The sequence below is a fragment of the Protomyctophum bolini genome, assembly GCF_963924005.1.
Source record: "Protomyctophum bolini genome assembly, chromosome: 5".
NCBI classification, from domain to species: Eukaryota; Metazoa; Chordata; class Actinopteri; order Myctophiformes; family Myctophidae; genus Protomyctophum; species Protomyctophum bolini.
Window position 1 is genome coordinate 13,861,935 of NC_137866.1, and position 10,495 is coordinate 13,872,429.

Genomic DNA, 10,495 nt, shown 5'->3' on the forward strand with positions numbered 1-10,495 from the left:
TGCATATTCCCAGAACATGTTGAGAATAACTCCATAGCAGGATTGATACAAAAAATCATAGTGCACCATACAAACACGCACGCAGACACGTGCACGCTGCCACACGCACGCATGCACACGCGCTCACGCACACACACCTTCTCGTCCTGTTACACCAGTAGATGGAGCATGTGCTCCACCAGCGAGGGAGCGAGGCAGCGTTCCTGTGCTTTACGTGGTGTGTAATTACCAGAACATTGCTATGAGATAGAGCTCACCTTAATGAGCTAGTTCTTCTCTTTCTAAAGATAATCCATCCGTTTATCCTCACTCCCCTGGCTCTCATTAAAATGATTTTCTTTCTAAATTTAATTCATGCCACGGAGAGGGATGGCGAGAGCGAGGGGGGAAGAGAGAGAGAGAGAGAGAGAGAGAGAGAGAGAGAGAGAGAGTGAGTGCGTGTGTGTGTGTGTGTGTGTGTGTGTGTGTGTGTGTGTGTGTGTGTGTGTGTGTGTGTGTGTTTGTGTGTGTGTGTGTGTGCGTGTGTGTGTGTGTGTGCGTGTGTGTGTGTGTGTGTGTGTGTGTGTAGGGGGGTAGGGCGGTCCTGTGCAACAGCAGCCATAAAACAGTCTGAATCTAATGAGGTTGGACATTTTACAGGCAATGTCTGGCCAATGTGGGAACAATACACATACACATGAGGACATGTAGGTAGTCAGATGCAGATGCTACACGGTGTGTACGCACGCGCACACACACACACACACACACACACACACACACACACACACACACACACACGCTCGCATGCGTGCACACACACACACACACACACATTACCCAGAAGTGCAGGGCACAAAAAGTAATGCAGACGGACGCACGCACACAGACACACGCGCACATGCTCACATGTGCGCACACACAAACACACACACACACACACACACACACACACACACACACACACAAACACACACACACACACACGCACACACGCGTGCGCGCACACAAATATATCCTCATTAGCGCCTCACCTGTTTCTAACTGTTACAATGCAAGAGGGAAAAACACCAGGCATTTCGCCTTGCTTCTCACTCTCCGGCTCTGTTTGTCAAAACGGCTGAGATTCTGCCAAATAATGCACAGAAACAATGAAGATCTTCCACATTTTCCTCACAATGCAGAACTTCTCTACAGAGGTGCATTCCGGGGCCCTCAGTAACTAGGGTATAGGCTGCTCTCACCGTGTTCCTTTAGCCTGCATAGTTGAAGCCTCTCTCCTCCGCCATGTATCTTCATTGGCCCGCTGACAAGCAGGGCTGTGTGAAGTTCTCATTTCCCCTTCCCTTTATTTATATCGCTATAGCCTGCCATTTTGATCCTGCCCAGAATACGGAATTAGTGATTCCCTCCACTATGCCGCCTCGTCCTTGAGTTTACCTCAAGGGCATCTCAACTACTATCCTGCAGGCTTCTATATTGGACTATATTGTTTGTTTGTTTTGTGTTGTCGCCTCTAAATCAGCAGGTGTGGTTACGAAGGGCAGATGATGGCGCTTTAAATGGATGCCTATGATTATAGTGTTTGCCTTACAGTACGTGCATAGGAGTATTTTGGGGTTATTCTGTATTGGTCACATTGGAATGATAAGAAAGGATGAGGATGCTTTATTTTTTATATATATTTTAAAGGGTACGTTGTGAGGAAAAAGGGTTTTCTTTAACACGGTATGCCACGATGGAATACTGCTTAAGTCCTATCAAAAGTCTGTGCACTTTGTATCTATGCATCCATTAGTATGGCGTCTTTTTTAAACCTTTTCTTTTTTGGGTGAAACAGCACAGCAATTGGTGCGCCGAACTTGGAAACTGGAAACTGGTTCAAGCTTGTAGAAACTGGGACTTGTAAGATGACTGTATGTGTATAAAACTAAACTTCCCAGGCAGAGCACACAACTAGAGTATATCGTTGCTGCCGGGCAGTAAGTAACCTCTTACCTCCACTGTTGCAGATCTGCTACTTTTGAATTTGAATCCTGAAATGTAACAGTTTTGGACACACGAGTTCTCCACTCGACTGCGACGTTAATACCCAAATGGGAATTCTTTCCTCCTAATTAACACTCGGTTAAAACACACTTCACACTACATTAACACTCTTGGTTATATTCCCCACAGCGACCACTAGTTATCCCGTCTGTGCCTCAAACAAATGCGGTACACAATACACATGCACAGTACGGCGGCAATGCATATCGCCTTTACTAGCGAGCTTTGGTTATACAGGGGATACAAACTTTATCAAGCCACAGGTGCTGCGTATGGAGAGAGGAGACGCACCTGCCTGTAAACTAAGTTGTCGTCGTGAATAAAGCTCAGCTGTCCATCTGGAATATGAGCGGTATGATGATTCAGTGGGGCTGTCGGTGTTACATCTGGCCCCATAAGTGCTGCCTCTACCACTAGCCTGCTCCCCTGGGCTTACTGGCCTTGTTAGTTTCAACACAGGATTGCATTCACACACTTGCACGCACACGCGCACACACGCACATGGATGCATGCACGCACAAACGCAAACAGGGACAAACATGCATGCATGCACACACAAAGACACACGGGTAATACGTACACAGTATGCATACACGTGCACACACCGATACACAACACATTGTAGATATGTGCACATATTCACATGCCTTCATACATCCTAAAATGTATGCATAAAAAATACACACATGCACATTATGCACTCCACTCAAAATGCACATTCATAATGCATTCACACACACACACACACATGCACACGTGCAATCGCATACAGATACAGTACATGTACTAGTGCCATCAACACACATTGCACATCACTATAACAATACAGAAGGCAGTTTCACAAAGAACTCATACACAGGCACAGATCACATCGTAATGTAGCGAAACACACTAGACATTCACTAATGTCACTGTGAGTCACTAATGTCAGTGTGCTCTCGAAATGCTGTGGTAAAGCTGCAAGGTGTGTGTGTGTGTGTGTGTGTGTGTGTGTGTGTGTGTGTGTGTGTGTGTGTGTGTGTGTGTGTGTGTGTGTGTGTGTGTGTGTGTGTGTGTGTGTGTGTGTGTGTGTGTGTGTGTGTGTGTGTGTGTGTGTGTGTGTGTGTGTGTGTGTGTGTGTGAGAGAGATTGAGTGCGGAAGAGAGAACAGAGCGAGTTCCAGTTCATTTCTCTAGGTGGATTGGAATGGAAATGATGTGTTGCTACAATAAGAGGCAGACACATTGAGATGAGTGAGTATTAGTGCTGCGATGAGGAAATGGACGTGTTCTGTACCATTGGTTCTGATGGAAAGGAAACATTGTAAGTGTGTGTGTGTGTGTGTGTGTGTGTGTGTGTGTGTGTGTGTGTGTGTGTGTGTGTGTGTGTGTGTGTGTGTGTGTGCATGCTCACGCATAAACGCGTGTCACGGCGTGTCAATGATGAAAGTGTGAGTGGCAAGATGTGTGTGAGAGTGTTAAATAGAGAGAATGAGAAAGCATGTGTGTGTGTGTGCGTGCGTGCGTGCATGTGCGCTCATGTGTTCTGAACGTACCACCCTCTCTTCTCACCCTGTCCTCTTGTTTTGATGTTTCTCCTCACAGGCGTACAAGAGGAAAACTGAGGCGGCCAAGAAGGAGTACCTGAAAGCGCTGGCTGCTTACCGAGCCAGTCTGGTTTCCAAGGTAACGCTTATGACATGCCGGCCCCGGCTAATAACTGATGATGGATTGGACGGAAAATCCCTGCTAATGGCCTGGGCGGGGCTTCCTTCGACGGAGGCAGGGGAGGGAGGGCCAAACAAGAGCAGACCAGGGGGGGGGGGGGCAGTGGTGATATGGGGTTGGGAGGGAGGGGGGGAGGGGTCAGGAGGTTCTAGATGTTAAACATAATGCTCATGATTTCTACAAAGCAAACAGTGAGTGGAAGAAAGAAGGTCTACGGTACACAGTCAAATCCTCCGTGTTAATGTATCCAATTGTAACTGGTAAACCGTACTGTACAAATTGAACCATCTGTATATACAGTATATGTGCCATACAAGCCATTGGTTTTGAGCCTCCTTTGCCTTTGGGAAATGAAAGCTTTTCAGTGTTGAGAGCTCACACGAACAAGACTTTTATACTCTTAACTGTGATGTGACAATATAGTTCGATTTTGTTTCGGTTGATTAATTGATGGATATTGCATTTTGTAGATTTTTTTTTACCTCACGAGCCCTGGTGTGTGTTTGTTTGTTGTGCAGTCACACCCAACTTATACTCGGACTTCTGAGATTCTGAAAATACTTTCAATGGGAACAATGGACACCAGGGGTTGATGTGGTTAACCACTCAAATCCTCCAGTCTCGATTTTCTCCGTCTCCTCCAAATCTCTTTGCCAAAATGCCAACAATAGCTGATCGACAAGCTTACAATGAGTCACAACATGATGTGTTGTGAGCTTGTATATCTGCTATTTGCGGCGAATGCTAGCCGCCCCGCAACCCCGAATAGCAATGCTGGGGGCCCGGTGGGGTTTCAAGCTGTCAAATCAGAAAATCGTGAATGACTTCAACAACATGCGCCAGCACTGCTTTCACACTCCAACACTTCACTCAAACTAATTCTGATCCATGATATAGACATGGGCCTATGAATGATGTCTCCATGCATCTCCTCAAAGGGTTGCATCATGGAGGGGAAGGAGGGACTATAGATAGCATTGTTTAGTGCCGTCTTGTATTAACAACACACAATGCAGCGCAGCAAAGATTCCTTTTGTCATTCCATTTGTTCTGCGGGCAAACAGTCTCATTTCCCTTCCCTTGTCTATGTGTGTGTGTGTGTGTGTGTGTGTGTGTGTGCGCGCGCACACACACACACAAACACACGCACACACACGTGCGTGTAAGTGTGCGTGGCCCCTCTTTTCTCCTATTCCCATCCATCTGTCAAGGTGTCTATTGATCATTACCTCGGCCCCAGCTCTATTCATACAAATGGGCTCCATTACTTCCTAATCAACACTGATGGCTAGAGATGAGCAATCTGACAGCTCATCATAAGGGCCTGGAGAAAGGGTGGAGCAAGGTGAGGGCGGGAGGAGGAGGAGGGTATTTTTTAGGTGCTCTTGAGCCTCAGAGTGCAGATTTACAGAGTGAAAGGGTTCAAGTTTGGGTGTCAACTAGGAAAACTTGTTCGATTTTGTGTGTGTGTGTGTGTGTGTGTGTGTGTTTGTGTGTGTGTGTGTGTGTGTGTGTGTGTGTGTGTGTGTTTGTACATTTGTGTTGTACAGTACCTCTCAGTGTATCATATATTATCATCATCATTAGCAAGGAGTGGGGGTGGAAAGTATGCAATCAGTGCTTGAAGAGCGAGTGATTGATTGACGGATGATTAATTAGAGGTTGAGCATTGATTCTAAATAATATGCCACTAATTGGGACTTGGGAGGCAGTGCGTGGATTTCTACCTTACTTTCATCACTGGTTCTCAAAGTGGGGTTCTGGGACCCCCGGGGGTCCTTGGGGTGGTTCCAGGTGGTCCCAAGCAAAACAAGGAACAGTTTAAACAAATAAACACATTACATTTTTTGTCTATTAAAAAATAAGCCATCTATATTATAACAACGTGTCGTGTTGTGAGCTCTATATCTTGTACCACCCCTTACCCCTTATCCCTAAACATATTTGCCATTTTTAAAAACATTTTAAAATAGTTCAAATAGCCGATCTACAAGCTCACAACGTGTCGATGTAGATCTGCTAGTAAAAAATGGCATATACATTTAGAGATAAGGGGTAAAGCGGCGCACAAGATAGGGCCCTAAGAAAACCATGACAAATGGTAACAGATATCTTATTGGGGTCCCTGGCACAGAATAACTTCAAATGCGGGTCTTCGTCCAAAAAAAAAACACATCATTGCTTCCTTGACATGATGCCCGCCACACTGGCTTACATTCATATTATCTCCATCTGTTCAATCTTGTCTCTCCACAGACGTATAACGACCCCGAACCAAAAAGTGCCCAGCAGAGCAGCCAGCCCTCTCACCTGCTGCCACCCAAGCAGCCGTTGTACAGCGTGCCCCCGCAGTCCTCCTCTCCGTACCTGGGCCCGCCCGGCTCCTTCCCCCTGTCGGACCTCCAGAGCTTCGCCGGACCTCCCCGCCACGCTCTGGCCCGGACCCTCAGCCAATCCCAGATGCTGCCGCCCAGCATGAGTGCCTCTCCCCCGTCCCCCTTCCAGATCAGCCCGCCGCTGCACCCCCACGCGCAACTCTCTCTGCACCAGAGCTCCCTGCTCAACCAGCCAATCCGCATGCAGCAGGTGCAGTCCCAGCCAATCATCTCGCACCAAATGGGACTCCATTCCCCTCCTCTCAGCCAACAGGTGGGGAGGAACAACTCAAACTGTAACACAAGCTGCTTGTCCAATACCAAAATTAATAGAATTACTGACGTGCACACCACTGTACACTGCAAAATCATTAGAAGATCATGAGAATTTACCCTGGCGTGCCGTTTAGTTACACTCAGTTCAATGAACACTCAGGATGTTGCAGTAGTTTTAAACACGATATTACAATATGAAATATGTTGCATTTGTTATAGGTGGCCTTGCCATGATCTGGAGAATTGTTATTTTTTTGCACAAAGAAATCTAAATGGCATTCCTTGCTGCTTCTAGACAATGATGACACATTCATATGCTGATCCTATATCGCCACAAATATTCTGAATATATTCTGACCATAACCTTGAATTATTTTAACCCCTCATTTCATGACAATTTGAATCATATTTAAAGGCTGTAACAGATATAAGTACCCTCTCGCCTGCTGTCCTCCCTCAGGGCTTCTCCCATATTCAAGCTGAATACCAGAACAGTGTGGGGGGTTCTCAGTCGCCGGGGGCCCCCAACCCGCATGGACAGAACCCTGACTGGGATGGCGAATACTGCAACAGGGACTGTGGACCCAACCACTGCAGGTGAGCACGTTACATCTGCTAGCCAGCATTGCTGTTCCAAATGTGGAAAAGACATGTTTTTTTGCTGTCAGCACAGGCCTGCGGATTTCCTAATGTGTGTCACAAAAAAACCAGATTTTCTGCTCCAGTGCAACAGCTTAGGACATTTGATTGGGTAAGACTAGAAAAGAGTTGTGTGACAAAGTTATTCGTTTTCCAAATGGATTCCTCTAAACTACCTCACTTATACACTCAGGGAAATTAATCACAAACTGTGATTTCCATGCTAAAGCACCAGCAAGCATCTGCCTTGAAATTGAAACGGGTAATGCAGGAGTAGAACAACGCTTTTCCCACGCTCTGAGAAAGTGTGACATCCAATTAAGTTTCCCTTTGTTTTGTTCAGTACACATTGCCTTATTGAATCAAGCTATTCAAGCAGGCACAGGATTGAGGCTGCTTCGCCTCACACCTGAAACTCTGTGTTACTATTCTGAGAAGTGTTTATGCCTTGTCTGTACAAGTGAATTATCTGGATGTCAAGTCAAGTGGGATCATACCAGGGGTTAAATCATCTTTAAAGTAGTTTGAAACATATTGAGTGTTTTTTGGCTTATGTCTGCCTCTGTGGCAGTTGGGTGCAGTTTTCATTTATAAGTGTCAGCGAAGATAAATTGAGAGCAGATTGCATTCGGCATAACACTGACTTTGTACTATCTCTTGCATGATTTTCATCCATTCGTCCTTACACGTTTTTTGCCTGCTGTTTGTTATGTTTAAAGGGATATTTCACTTTCAAACATTTGTCATTTTAAGGTCTACTCAGGCTTTTGTGTGTAATAGCTTGATTCAGTATTTAGATATTTGATATTCTTTTTTTCAGACAAAGACACTCCCTATAATTATGAACAAATTGTAACTTCAAACTTCATTTTAACCCTGATAGATTAATCGAAAACACCCGTCCTTGATTCTGGTGACTGATATTAGCGTTCTAATGCATGAGGGGGGCATGTTTTATTTTTGTATTGTATTGTTTTTTATTTTTTTTTGTTGAGGGAATAAAAAAATAGAAAAGGACAATATCATTCGATCTATCATGATTTAAATAAAGTTTGAAGTTACAATGGTTTTTATATCTAAATCTAAATACTGAATCAAGCAACTTAAAAACTGTCTGGGGTGCTCACAAAAGACTGATTATTATGTTAAAATAACCCCAAGCATGTTTGAAAGCGAATTATCCCTTTAACTTTGCATGATGCTATCTTGGCCAGGTCCAATAAACTATTTGACCCATATCTCACTGCACTGGAATTTAACATACATCTCTAATACTTTGTTTCTATGTTGCTCCTCAGCAGTGGCATGGGAGCTCGAGACAAGCCTCTCTACCTCACTTGAAGTTGAAGGACCTCCAAACGTCAGACTCCAGGGGCAGGGAGCTTTCCAACATCATCATTGTGTCATCTTCTCCTTCTCACCATCTTTCTTTTTATTCTGCAGGATTTCTAAAATCCCAAAGACTTGCTACAGTTACTTCACCTATTTGCCAAGCACTTAGACCGGACAGGAGCCCGAGGCACTTCTCTTACTTTTTACCCCCGTTTTCTGTGAACTTTCCATTTTCGCTGGGACCAGGAGCTTTGAGCTCGTGCCATCCTACTGGATATGAAGACCAAAAAATTAAAAAGTCTTCTTGTTTTGTTTTGAGAATTTTAAGGGTGATTTTTCCCATCTCCACTCCATTACTCCGTTTTTGCCATGGACTGCCCACATTGGGGAGATCAAATGCTCTAAGCGTACTCAGTGTATAGAGGTCTTGGTTAGGAAGTGCTAACACAGGACTCTAGAATATATAGTCACCTCACAGGGGTGGATATATTATCAGCAAAGACCCCCAAACAAAAGCAAAGCTAAACTTAAACCAAGATAGTCAAAAACACATTTGTACATCATCCTACCCTTAGTAAAGGACTCCCTCATTATGTACTTTTTCTTTCCCTCACAGAGTGATTGTAAATATCACCAAAAATGGATTCCTCTCTTTATTATGTGTGTATTTAGCTGCGGTCCCTTGCTTTTTTTAATTTTTTGGATTATGTGATTTTTGTGCAGGCCGATTCAGTGATGGAATACACACACTAAAACTTGTGTTGAAACTGTGTTCACTGATCTTGCCTCTCTCTCTTGAGAAAGAGGAAAATAACAAAGACTGTAAAAAGTTTCAGTTCCTCCGGTGGTTCCTTCCTGTATACTAGGGGGGAGTTCCTGTACACGACAGAGAGCATCACTCTTCAAACACGGCCTCAGGATGCCACTGAACTGTAAAGGTCAAAGGTTGCGACCTCTCCTTTAGGTCTATTCATACTCCAGTTTTAGGTGACGAGGTGACGCACCTCATCCCTTAAAACTGGAGTATGAATAGACCTTTTAGCTTCTCCTCCTCCTGCTGGTCTGAGGGACCACGCCCCCCCCCTGCTTCCCACAGCCCCGCCCATTATTCCCATAATTCCCAACACCACTTGTACAGGTGAATTTAAACAAACAAAAAAAAGTTGCTAAATGTGAAATGTTACTAAAGGAAAAAAATAAAATAAAAAAATAAAAATAAAAAAAACTTAACAGTGGGTTTTAAAAGTTTTGACTAGTTTTATTAGGTGTTTTAGAATTGTGTTGAACTCATCTTTATCATTTTTTGTGAAGAAAAAAATAAAAACACGACGTAAGGCATTTTAATTATTAAGGCATTTCTTTCTTTCTCTTTTTTTCCTCCTCTTTTTTTTCTTTTTCTCTTTCTCATTGTAGCAGGATTTGAGTTTCTGAAGCCCAGTCAAATGGGGTAGATATTTTTCATTTTGTGTATAAAACCTGCCAAATGTTTCTTTTAATTGTAAAGCCAGTGGTGAGAGAGCCCATTTATGTTTTGTTGAATATCATACGTTTTGCAATATGGTCATTCTATTTAATTTGGTTGCAGGTTTCACATATATTTATGAATGATATGAAGTAACTTTTTGGCTTATTTTCATCAGGGTGCATTATTATTATTATTATTGCTCAAATAACATGATTATTTGAATTATTATTTTTACATTAACTTGTTGGTGGCACATTGCCAGTGTACCAGCATTAAATTCATTTCGTGTCACAGATTGCTTCTTTTGTTTTCTTTTGTCTGTAATAAAATGTTTTAAGTGGAGAATTGAGGGAGTCTGTCTCAACTCATTTGCACCCATGCATTCGCTGCAGTTGGTTTTGTATTGATGTGTCATAAGACACGCATAAAACATTACATAAGGACTATATTGACACTGTAGCTATACTCTGCATCACCGTGTACTGTAGGCTGGTATTCAGCATTCCATAAGTTTTGCTGTTGAAAACTCGACACCTGATGATGGAACAGTGCTGAGTTGTTTAGAGCAGTGATACTCAACCTCAGGCCCGCGGGCCACATCAGGCCCGCGGGACCATTATGACTGGCCCACCAATGAAAATCAAAAAAAAAGAAGAAAAATAAATCTGGAAAAT

At 43.7% G+C, this 10,495-nt stretch overlaps 1 protein-coding gene across 3 annotated transcripts in view; it reads left to right on the top strand.

The window, feature by feature from the left end:
- The window catches only part of LOC308315203 (TOX high mobility group box family member 2-like), a 100,835-nt gene extending 90,675 nt beyond the window's left edge, over positions 1-10,160 (top strand). For 2 of the 3 annotated variants that reach the window (XM_080763064.1, XM_080763066.1), the window contains 4 exons: positions 3,612-3,692; positions 5,991-6,383; positions 6,846-6,982; positions 8,323-10,160. In XM_080763064.1, the coding sequence (XP_080619190.1) occupies positions 3,612-3,692; positions 5,991-6,383; positions 6,846-6,982; positions 8,323-8,365 (654 nt within the window). In that variant the 3' untranslated portion in view covers positions 8,366-10,160. The remainder of the gene's footprint in view (positions 1-3,611; positions 3,693-5,990; positions 6,384-6,845; positions 6,983-8,322) is intronic. The other variant, XM_080763065.1, reaches the window with a different exon arrangement.
- Positions 10,161-10,495: the final 335 nt, after the last annotated feature.